Consider the following 12803-nt stretch of genomic DNA (forward strand, 5'->3'; position numbering starts at 1 on the left):
CGGAATCTTTCGAGGAATTCCTGGAAGAATTCCAGAAGGACATCCTGGAGGAATTCTTGTGAAAATTCCATGAAAGATCCCTCAAGAAAATCCGGGAGATATGCGTGATTGTAATCCTAAGGAATTTATTGAAGGAACTCCTACAAGATTCCCTGAAAGGACTCCTGTAGGAATTCCTGAATGAGCTGCTGGAAAGATCTCTGATGTAACTCATGGAGGCATCCGTGAGACCTCCTGGAAAATCCTCAATTTTAATCTACAATCTGAAAGAACCCCAGCAGTGATCCCTGAAAGAACTCCTGGAAGAATCCCTAAAGAAACTTCTCGAGGAGTCCCCTAAGGATACCCTATTGAAGGAATCTTAGAAAGAACTCTTATATAGGAATCCCTGAAAAAACTTCTGAGGGAATCCCTGCAGGTAACCTTGGATCCTCCTATAATACTCTCTGAAGGAACTCCTGGAGAGATTTGAAGGAACTTCTGTAGGAATCCCTGAAGAAATTCAGGGGGAATCTCTGAATAAACATATGCAAGAATCCCTGAATCTCCTAATCACTAAGTAGCTTGCTTGAGGTATTATGCAGCCTCCTAAGCAGCTTCATTTTAAAGTAGTTATCTGAACTTGAAAGTTCACATAAAGTAGTCAGGTTGCGTTACAAGTAGCTTCTGATGGAACTTGTGAATGCTGAAACATAAACACAAATTTCCGGTTTCTTTCGAAGCTGATCTGGTCTGCTGGATAGTTTTACACGTATAAGCTTGTGTGATACATTATTATTGTAATTTGACCATTATTATCCTATGTAGAGTTGTGCTGCGTTGTTCTGAAATTATTTAAGGTTTCTTGAAAAAAATAACCACCGACAGAAACTTCTAATAACTTTAACCCTTTCCTTCCCACGACTTTGAACGACTAAATCTATGCTAAAAAGCGTTTCCGAAAAAAGTGCTTGACCAAAAGTTATTGCAAATTGGCTAATTTTTTCGAAATCAATGAAAAAAAATTTGGTTGTAAATCAATAGGTTTTTGATTGTTTATCAATAGTTTCACTATTGAAACAAGTAGATAGTAGTTGGATCAACCTTATGAGGTTACAACCATATTTGTAAAATTATTGCATCATATTCATCTAATTCCATTTGTCCCGAGTTCGCCGAAAATCGATGGTGCTCTAGAGCAACCATGGGAAGTAGAGGGTTAAAGTTCTGAACAAGATCTGAAGAGTGTATAAAGTAACTACTACTTTAACCCTCCTAAGATGTTAGGTTTTGCGCATCACGACGGCGTGGTGCACAATCAGCGTGCCTGTCTGGGTTATATCGACCCCAAAATCCTACTAGGGTTAATAGAAAATAAAGTACCTATCAATTTCAATGCAAGCCTATTAAAAAGCTTGAAATTTGTTTAATTTGCTATTCCGAACGTTATGTAGCCTGAAGTTTCACATGAGCCCATTTTCGCCAACTAAGCAGCCAGAAAGTTTCTTACAGAGTCTAATCCGAACTTCACGAAACTTAAAAGTATATTTTATCACAGAATGCAGAACTTTTCGTTTCTTGGATAGAGAAACCCCACTTTTACAGATTTCAGTAACTTTCCCAAGTTTTGAAAGAATTGAATCGAAATTTAAAAGTTTTAAATTTGATAGTCACAAAAATATGACAAAACACAAATGCCAAATGAAAATAAAAAATGCAAAAAATCAACGTCCAAACCAGCAAAATATCTTCCTGTTCTTACTCGTTAGGATTGTTAGTAGAGAACCCGTTCCATGCAATCAATGCAAAATCCAAAGTAAAAAACTTTACTACTTTCGTGCTGTTTTAGAGTGAAAAAAACTATCAAAACTATCATACAAAGCCAAACAATATGCGCAATCGTTATTAAGGTATAAAAACAAACTGGTTAGAAAAAGTCAGTGCTCTTACAAATAATGGCTATGATTATAGATAAAAAAAAAATATTGATATAAAAAATTGGGACCCCGGCAGAATCTTCGAGAACGGTACGGTTTTTGGTCGACTACGAAAAAAAAATAGGTGTAATTGAAAGGTCAGAATAAAAAAAGAGGGGAGAAAGAGAAAGAAAGAGAGAGAGAGGCAACCGACAGAACAGAGTATGCTACTGCTACGAACCCTCTACGGCCATTACCATATTTTTAAATAGTTTGTTTTTTTTAAGAGAAGAACGCATGCACTCGAGACAGAAATGATAGGAGAAAAGTTTTGAAAGTGAACTGAAGATAAGTGGAAATGAAAATGAAAGAGAGGTTTTGAGGGATGGGTTTCGGGAGGATTGATTTGATTGTTTGAACTTTCAGATGATTGATAAATGGAGTGGGACAATGATGATGAGATGATCTCATTTGATTTGTTTCAGTCTCAAATTATCCGGTTTAAGGGGGAGTGAAGCCATTTGACATAACGCCCCTTGGCATAACGCCGTTTAACGTCTCAGGACAGATGGCCGAATGAATATTAGCCAGATGGCAAACGAACGAAAGGACGGATGTCCGAATTACTAAGGAGAACATCGATATTCAAAGGAAGGAAGAAATACTAAAATATGAATTCAGCCATTAGACCTTTCGGCCATCATTTGCCATTCGGCCAATTGGCATTCGACCATCTGTCTGGAGACAGTTTTGTATGAAGCAGTTGGATACCCTAGTAACATTTTTAGTCAAAAGGACTAGAAGAGGTTCTTAGAACCATGATCAAACCAAAATAAAAGGTATTAGGTTTATGACGGTGTTCAAAACCTCTACAAGACTAATTGGTCATCAAAATGTTACTTGGGTGTAATGCCAAACAGAAATTATGTCAAACAGCGTTATGTCAAAGGGGATACCTTCTGGAACTCCCACTTAAAACCTTCCATAAAGGAACAAGGGGCAAAGAGGACGTGGGGGAGGGGGTAGATTGTTTTTTGTACCAGGGAGTTGGCAGAACGAAAACCGAAAACGCAAAACCGAACAACTAAAAACATACCAATTTCCGCTCCGCCGAGGTCGCTCAGAATCTTACGATAGGAGGGTCGTCGTGTTAGTAAATCTCTTCGCTTCTTGGGCGAGGCCTCGTCATCGGACATCGTATCGTCACTGTTGGTATCGGTCATGATACTGCCACCGCTGCCGACGTGCGGCTCTGGTTTAATCTGTACAACAACAACGCAGTGCGGATGTGAACAACGATCCAAGGTCAGTTTTCAATTCGAGAAAAGTTTTTTTTCAGGGGGAAGGTGGCTTGGGAAAATAGCCATAGAAGTGAAATACACTGCAAAAGTAGAATATAAAATTCCTAACCACAAACTCTATGGTAGATGTATGGTTGTGTAAATATACCAAACATTACTTCAAAGCTGGCAACTATAAAAGAACAATATAGTGAAAAGTATATTTGTGGTCATTTGATCGAAAAAGTTGATTTTACATTGACACTATATGTTGTATAGTGTGTAATCCTAACTAATGATTTGATTTGTAGTTAATTTTACCATACTGTAACAATACAGTGTATTGCATTTCTATTGGCCTTTCTTACCCCCGAAGGGGAAAGTGACTCTAACACTTTGACGATTTTTTTTCTTTTGGGAAGAGGCTTCTATCAAAAGTATTAGGACAGCTAAACTACAGTGTTAGAATTGAAAAAAAAAAAACGAACGGACTCACCTGAATGGCCTGCAAACTGCCTTGCGTGGTGTGAATGACTGAGCTAGGTTTGTTACACACTAATAATACGCCTCGGGGTAGGGCAGGTATCTGGCCGGCAGCGGTTTGTATCACCGATTGCTGGTTCTGTTGTATGACTGATTGTGCCTAAAAAAGATGGGAAGAAAATGTTGATTAATAAAGTAACTCATTTGGGTTGGAGAGGCGATAGTGAAACAACGACATCATGGCCATGGTCTATAACAAGATGCTTATACGATACACATTAGGGCGTTTCAGACTTCAAACATGTTAAAAATTCAAAGCTCCCATATGTTCATTACAATCCTTGGCGCAAAACTAAAGTCCTGTCAAATTTTCAGCCGTTTCGGTGGTGATTTAAAGTATTACACATTCCCCCAGGACTTTTGAAAGGATTTTTTTCTGGAATTCCTTCAGAAGCTCATTCTGATCTTCAAAACTTCCTTCAGGTCTTTCTTCGGGGATTTACTCAGATATTCATTCCGAGATTCCCACAGGAATGTCTTCCGGGTTTATTTCAAGAATTCAATCCAAAACCTCTCTACGAGTACCTTCTGGGATTTATGCAGCAATTCATTGTAATATTCGCCCAGGAGTTCTTCCAGAGAAGTTCCTTCTGAGATGCATCCAGGACTTCTTTCTGGCATTTCTCCTCCTCGCAGTTCTTTCTTGGGTTCCTCCCCACCAAAAACTCCTTCTGGGATCGCTCCAGGAATTCCTTCTAGGTTTCTCCAAGAACTACTTTCAATATTCCTCCTAAAATTTCTTCTTTTCCCGTGTTCAATCAAGAAGTTGCTTCTGGAATTCATCAGGGAGTTCCTTCAGAGATTCTTCCACGAGTTTATTTGAGATTTATTCAGAAGTTCTATCTGGGATTCTTACAGGAGTTCTCCCCAGGATTGCTCCAAGATTCCTTTAAGGATTCTTCGTAGGATTTATGTAGGACATCCACGAAAATTTCCCTATGAAATTCCTCTTTCTTTCGAGTATGGAATACACGTTCCTTCTAAGATTCCTCCAGTTTATTTTAAAATGTCTTCAAATTTGTTGTTTCCGGGAAGGATCTCTTGGATGAGTCTCAGAAGGAACTCCTATAGAAGTTTTCTATAAAACCGCAGAAGGTATTCCTTAAAAAAGTTGGAGGAATTCTTCCTCTTGCTTTAGGAATTTCATAAGAAACGCTTGGAAGAATTCCCGATGAACGTGTTGGAATACTTTCACGAGAAATAAGGAAAACACTCCTGCCTGGAGGATTCCATAACCAACATCTGAGAAAATTCCATAAGGAATTCCTATAGGAAACCCGTAAGAACTGCTGGAATAATACCGGAAGGAATTCCTTCGGGAATCTCCCATGATTTCTCCAATGATTTATTCGGAGATTATTTAAAAGTTTATTTTTCGGAAACTCGTATATTTGTACCCACAGAAGTTCGCTAGGTATTCCTTCAAACATTTCTTCAAGAATTTCTTTCAGATTTTTTTCCAGGAAATCCCCCTGAGATCGCTTCAGAAATTCTTCGGGAATTCTTCCACAGATTTTATCTAGCTTCGTCCAGAATTTTTTTCTTGAACAGACAGTATTTAGATATCGATATCGAACAACTCGATTAGTGGCTGTCCAGTCTGCTTCTGTTAGTGATGATACTTTCCAAGATTCCAAGAATTGATGCATATGCCGCAATATGCGTTCGAGCATTAGTTGCTACCTAGAGAATAGCTCCAATCAAGCTTCGGTAGCTGACGCTGCTTTCCAGGGCATTGGTTGATTTCGTACTTTTGATATATCCAGTCTTCATGGGTGTCCTTGCACCTTTGACGTTTTTCATTCCAAGCTTCCCCGCTAGCTTCTCGATGTATCCTTTTAACGTTAAACTGTAGTTTCCTTCGTTTCATTGAACTTCCAATCCGAGAAAATACGAAGAGATCGGTTAACTTAAAGAACTTTGGTAGTGGAACCAGATCCCATGTTCCATTTTCGCGATTCGATTCGAGTTCATATCAGCAAAGCCTTCAGGATGTATCTCTGCGGAGATATGCCTCTCGTAACACGTTCTAGGAGTTTCTTGTTCCTTATCCGAATCGTCAGCATTTTTCGATGCTTCTTCTTCTGATAAGCTCTTGAAACTTACATCACTTTGCTCGACATTTACGACTACGTTCGGCTCGTCAGCATCCTCTCACACTTCAAATTCGTCTTATTCAAAATCAACGGTAAATTCGTTAAACTTGCTAGATTCTCCGCAACGAACTTCTCTATTAGCTCCATCACGACTTCCTTTTCCAGAAATTTGGCATCTCGGCTTATTAACCCTTAAAGAATTTGGACAACTTTTTTGCGCAGTTTTACTTATAGCTTTTGACCCTGTGGGTGGATTTTCAAAACCAAAATGTTTTATCAAAGGGATTAGTTGTGCTATCATATGAATATATGGAGATTATGTTATACTAGAACATTTTGGGCGGTACCTCAGGCCATCCAAATTATTCTGGAGTTGAGGCCTTTACATCTACACCCGTAATAACGCAACGGGTGTATTTCAAACTTGGTATAATGCGTTTTGGTAGTTATTGAAGATCAGTTGAATCATATGATACTTGTATACACATCATAGAGGCATCCTGGATCATCCAAAAACTATTCTGAAGTTGAGAAATATGGTTTGAATTTGAAATGGTATATCAACAGAAGTGCACAAACATCAGAATTTGCCCATTTGATTCATACACATAAATAGTGCAAGCCATGGGAGAGAAGTTTCCAGTGCATCAGAGATATCTGAGGCCACCTTTCAGTATTATGTGGTTAAGGCCTTCAGATCTACACTCGCAACAAAGCATCCTGCACGTTCTTAACTTGCCACCCTTTAATGGGTGATTTGATTTAATTCAAAATGTGGGATACGTTTGCATGGGAATCCACGAAAGAGTTCCGGAAGAAATTCCAGAAGCAATTCCTAACCGAAGTCCAGAAGAAGTGCACGGAGGAAACCCGGAAGGAGTTCCCGAAAAATCCTGGAAGGAGTACCCGGTGAATTAACCGTAGGAATCCCGAGAGGAAATCTTTAAGCAATCCCAGAAATAGTTCCTGAAAGAATTCCGTAAGGAGCTCCCGGAGGGATCCCAGAGAAGATTTTGGAAGAATACTGAGAGTAGTTCTCGTCAGGGTTCTTGTAGGAGCTGGAGGGATCTCAGAAAGAATCCCTGAAGGAACTGCAGGAGGAATCTCGCATGGAATTCTTGGAAGGAATCTATGACGGAATTTTGGAAGGAGTTTCTGAAGGAATCTTGATGCAATCCCCGAAAGAATTTCTAGAGACCTAGAAGGATCGCGGGTGAATTTAGGGTATTTAGTGGATAAAATATTGCTTTTTTCAATAGTTCAATCGAAAGAGCTAATTCTTTAGTATAACTTATAACAAGATTTTATTGCGATCCAATTTCTTTGTTTTGATGGTTAAATAAACAAAACAAATTTAATTTCCGTGGATCCCCATACAAACTTTAAATGCATTTTGAAAATAGTTCCCGGCCATCAAAAATTATAAAATTTTGGATTTTGGTTATGAAATGATATAGATACCCGTAAATAATCCAATTGGCTTCTTAAGCGGTGTTGAGATATCCCCATATTCTAAATCTGCATGCCAAACTGAGCCGAAAGCCAAATTTTCAAGAATTTTGGTGCCCAGGAACCTATTTAAAATTCACTTTGAAGTTTGTATGGGAGCGATTTGTCGAATCACTCCTCGTCGCGTTCTGTACTGAGCGGAGCTGTCAAGCAGTTGCCCAGCTGTCAAAAAGTGATTTCGAATAACTCTTTGTATTTGATTTTAGCTCTTTTAATTGATTTAGCTTTATCAAAATAAAATTCGAAAAATCTGAAAAAAATCGACAGGTGCTCTAAATTTAAAGACCCAATTGCCCGGAATTATTTTCTTTGACAAAATATGTTTTAACATTTAATATGCAGTTAACTATGAAATTTAATTGTTTTTTGATGTCTTTTAGCACATCTTGGTGGCACAGTTCAAATTACAGTTTTCTGACCGTGACGCCCACAAGAGGTTTTCACCACATTTTTGGAAAATTATTTTCGTTGAACGCAAGAATGACACCTATTACACATATTCCAGTACCCGGATCAACGTTTTAAAATATGACATATTTCCAGGAATGATTATAATCTCCAGGAACGTAATTTCGATATCCTAACACAAAATATATGTTTACTTCCTTCCGAAAGGGGGGAACAGATCGCTGACGTAGGGCACGGTTTGGTTCTACACTGGCCCTAATGCACAAGGTGGGCTAAGAAAATCATTCTGGGATTTAACCTAGACATCCTGTTGAATTCATCCAAGAGCTGCTTTGGAGATTCACCAAGATTTTACTTTTGAAATATAGGAGTTTTTCCGTTTTTCAGAATTTCCTAGAGGGATACTTTCAGAATTGATGGGATTTCTTTAGGATTTTTTTGGAACCCTTCAGGAGTTGCTGGATAAATCCCCAGATCGTTTTCCAAGATCCTACACACTCAATCCTGAATTGCCTGTTCAGCACTTTTTTGACGAAAATAGAACAGCAGAACTATTTCGGTGGCTTCGGTAATCGATTTTACTGAGGCTCAGTACACCAACTGTCAAAACCGGGTGCAAAAGGTAAACAATGCAGTATAGCTGTATTCGGCTGTTCTATTTTCGTCAAAAAATTACCGAACACGGTATTCCAAATTAAGTGTGTAGACTCCTCTTTCATAGAGAAAGTTATTTCTGAAAGTTCTAACTCCTAATTCATCTAAAGGAACTTCTGAATTATTTCCTGACGATTTTTCAGAATAAACTATTTAAGTTCTCGAAGAACACTTGAAGAGGCAGGCCAAGTTCCAGCTGGTACGTAGAGCCGTAAAGAAGAAGAAGAAAGAAGAATAAAGGAGAAATGGATCTTCAGAAGTTCTTGGAGGAATAAACAGATGGAAATCCTGGAGCAATCCCCGGAAGGGACACCAATTAAGGTGCCCTAACATAATAGGCTAATGAAATATAATTTTATTTTCGATTATCCACGATGATTTTTCCTATTGCCGGATAATCAAGTTCGTCCTTTGATGGTTTTACATGCACATCCCATCTATCATTGATTGGCTACCTATGTTACACTTGAAATGATTTTACAAAACGACAAATTTGTTGTTGATGATACTGATATTCACCAGCCACCTCCTGTCAGATTTACATTAATTAAATTGGCTGGATTTAATTTTTTTATTGGACTATACATTTAATTTTTCTTATGTTCAAATAACAAGTAAAATTATGCGTGAGAGAAAGCATGAATTAACATTATTTGCAGCTGAATTTGAAATGTGTTGAAAGCTATTATGGCGTATACCACAGACAAACAGACGTCTCACTCTACCCACTTCCCATCGTTTCCTCCTCTCTCTCTCCTCTTCTTGGCGTAACGTCCTCACTGGGACAAAGCCTGCTTCTCAGCTTAGTGTTCAATGAGCACTTCCACAGTTTTTAACTGAGAGCTTCCTCTGCCAATGACCATTTTGCATGTGTATATCGTGTGACAGGCACGAAGATACTCTATGCCCAAGGAAGTCAAGGAAATTTCCTTTACGAAAAGATCCTGGACCGACCGGGAATCGAACCCGTCACCCTCAGCATGGTCATGCTGAATACCCGTGCGTTTACCGCCTCGGCTATATGGGCCCTATAATCCCATCGTTTCCCTTCTTAACGAATTATTTGAATATTCTGTAGCGCAAATCTCTTGCTCATGGTGCTCACATAACTTCTGTTCCTGTATCACTACCGCCATCTACTCAGTGGGTTTGCGAAACACAGCGTAATTAGCATTGGCGATTATACTTTTGTGACGATGATTTTAATCGCACTTTGCTCCAAGTTATACGTCTGTTTGTCTGTGGTTAAACTATAAATAACTCGTGTTCGAGGGAACAAATTTAACGAAAACAAAAACGGAATGAAATGTTGACGAAATCGAATATTGACAAAAACGAGTAGTGATAAAAACGTATAGTGACAAAAACGGAACATACCTGTATAACGAATGACCCACTCTAGTAAATATGCACCGCACCCTTGGATTACATTTTGAGGTTTAATGTTTATGTGTATCGGCTCGAACTTACTTCAAACTACAGTAATCAAAATAACAGTTGTTTTTAAACGACGACAAATAATCTACAAATTCATAACATACAAATATACTTTATCACGGCACAAACTTACATAACAATGCCACCAATAATTATAATCGAAAATTACATATTCAACAAAAAAAATACTTTGTAAATCTTGTTGTCAATAAACTTCTAGTTTTATATAAAACAAAAAAAAATCACCACTTCATCGACTACAATTGGGGACTACGAAGGTGATGATTTTGTTTGCGGTTTTTTGTGAGAAAGTGAAGGAGGGAAGATTTTTTGCTTTTTTCACTCATACTCCCATAAGAAACCCCATAGGAAGAAAGAGTGTTTCCCGGCTAATCAACCTTCGTAGTCCCCAATCGCATCTGTCTATCAACAATCGTCAACTGCGATGGTTTCTGCATTGTTTTAAATAATTTTCGACTTTTGATCGTCATTGTTGTCACAGCAAGACGACGGACCAAAACAAAACGGAGCACGTTCATGGCACCGTGCATCAAATTACGTAACGCCGTAGGGGAAGTGAGGAACTGTGGGGAGTACAGATGAGCGTTACAACCCATCCAAAAATTTAGGAATGTTCGAACAAAACACATCTTTCAAAAAAAAATTGTATGGGAAGCTCCGTTAGATGTAATGTTTTTTCTCTGCTGCCTACTGCGAAAAAAATGCTATGTTTGATCATTTTTGAGCGATTGTTCGCCTCATCGCATGAATCTGACATGCATCGAGCTAGCCCAAGGTATTTCCTCCTATCAACGTACCTGCCAATAAGCTGAAATTTGTTTAAGAGTGATCCCAAATTCAATTTTTATACGACTCAAAATGTTTGTTGGAATATTGGCCAATTCTTTGATTTTCTATGTTCATTGGGGACTACGAAGGTGATGATTTTGTTTGCGGTTTTCTGTGAGAAAGTGAAGGAGGGAAGATTTTTTGCTTTTTTTTCACTCATACTCTCATAAGAAACCCCGTAGGAAGGAAGAGTGTTTCCCGGCTCATCAACCTTCGTAGTCCCCAATACTGCTAAGCCAACCCAGCCAACCTGTGTTCGTTTGCATGACTCAACCCTTCTGTCGATTTTAGCGCGCAACCGTCTTGATAAACATTCATAATCGCCTGTCTTCTTCGTTGTAACGTGTATCTTCTAAGAGGTGAGATTCCAGTTTTCGGCTTGAGCTAATATCGGCTTTTGCAAAACTATAACCTGATGTTTGCAAATGATTCCTCAAAAGCTAGTTTGTTGTAAATAAGGGTATGTACCGATAGTGTCTAGTCCGGTGGTCGCTCCTTCAGCTAGACAGCATTGCGGTATACTTTGCAAAGCTGAAACATATGATTACAACGTTGACGGTGGCGGCGTTGCAAAGCTTTCGAATGACGGCGATGATGATGATAGCGCAGCGGTGGTGACATCACCGTTGAATGCTCAGCCATGGAACAATTGCGAACCCCAACCGGCTGAGAGTGGAAAAAATAGCATTCGAAAAACCCCTCCGTTCGGAAGAGTTTTGCAGTTTTTTTTATGATCGCGGAAGATAAATACAAACAATCGCACGTGTTCGCCACCTAGCGAGTGAGCGAGGGAGGGAGGGAATTGGCGTGATGGTGACACACTATACCACCGCGCGCGCGAAAGGCACGAAGTCAACAAGTCACTAAAACGTCTGCTGCTGCTGACTGCTGGCTACTTGGATTGGATGCCTTTTGCGTGTGGCTGCCTACGTCTGCTTCGATCAGTTTTGTTGCGGTTTTAGTGGTGTAGCTAGCTACGTATAGCAACCAAATGGTGCGGTGCACGGCTAACTAGATTGAAGGCGGGGGGTGACGCGATGGACTAGAGCAGGTCGTCGTTGGGGAAAAAAAGAATGAGAAACACCAAACGATATCCCAACCCAACCAAACCAACAACAACGCAAAGAAACGAACGTCTCGAATGACGTCATTCCAGAGCTCGCAGCAGTAGTGACCGACCGACCGACGGACGACGGTGGCTGACGCGATTCCGAAGAGCGATGCGATGGATGGCGCGCGTGGAAGGGCACCAGCCAGCAAAAAAAAACGTTTAGCATATTTTATATTTTTTATGGTTGTTTATATTTATTCGCCGATTCCCGTTTCGGGTCAATACTTGAGGAGCGATTTGGTTCTTTCTCTTCTATTGGTTTTCGCCAGCAAACAGCAGCAGCAGCAGCAGTAGGTGCACTGATTGGCTCTATTTTCTCGATGTTTTTCGTTAAATTTTACTCTTTTTCTCTCTGGGTGTCGGTATGCCTAGGTATGGTACTGTGCAAGCCGTGCCTACAACAATTTTTGCACTACTTGCCAGAAAACATTGAAATAATTAGACTAATTTCGAGTTGCGGGAAGTACGCTGGTAGCAGTTGGCTTCTAATTGATTCTAATCTCTCCCTCCGCTACACAAGAAGAAGAAGAAGAAAAATGTGGTGAGCAATCGCAGCAACAACAGGCATGAAAATGAATAATGTACACAAATCGTGTAAACCTGTTGGGGGGATGAATGTGCTGTTGGTGGCTAGGCTGAGGAGGCTGCTGCGCCGGAGATAATCGAGATCACGGGGGAAATTTTGCGCAAAGTTTATTGCACTTCTTCGATACATCGATGCGGTGATGAGAGTTAGACGCTCAGCTAGTTGATTGGGGTAATGTGGATCAGTTTTGCTTTTGGTTAAGATTCACTAATTTTCTAAGAAACGCACTCAATCTTAAGCCATTAATTTAGTTCAGTGTCTTTCTGTTTCACCAAAACGTGTTGTTATGTTGTAAATTGGTCAATAGTCTAGCCGTCTAGTTTGCTGGGATCTAGATGTTCAAAAAAAAAAAAATGATTGAGTTTCAGAATAAACAAACTCAAAAATGCGTCATTCATATTAAAATTGATCCAATGTGATCAGAGAGATTCGTGG

At 39.5% G+C, this 12803-nt stretch overlaps 1 protein-coding gene across 10 annotated transcripts in view; it reads right to left on the reverse strand.

Annotated features, from left to right (window-relative positions):
* The window catches only part of LOC109431112 (cyclic AMP response element-binding protein B), a 91006-nt gene that overhangs the window by 15219 nt on the left and 62984 nt on the right, over positions 1-12803 (reverse strand). For 6 of the 10 annotated variants that reach the window (XM_062843987.1, XM_062844012.1, XM_062843999.1 and 3 more), the window contains exons 3-4: positions 3672-3818; positions 2992-3157 (exon numbers count right to left, since the gene is read on the reverse strand). In XM_062843987.1, the coding sequence (XP_062699971.1) occupies positions 2992-3157; positions 3672-3818 (313 nt within the window). The remainder of the gene's footprint in view (positions 1-2991; positions 3158-3671; positions 3819-12803) is intronic. The other 4 variants (XM_062844010.1, XM_062844022.1, XM_062844017.1 and 1 more) reach the window with 1 other exon arrangement.

Source organism: Aedes albopictus, chromosome 1, assembly GCF_035046485.1.
Source record: "Aedes albopictus strain Foshan chromosome 1, AalbF5, whole genome shotgun sequence".
Classification (NCBI taxonomy): domain Eukaryota; kingdom Metazoa; phylum Arthropoda; class Insecta; order Diptera; family Culicidae; genus Aedes; species Aedes albopictus.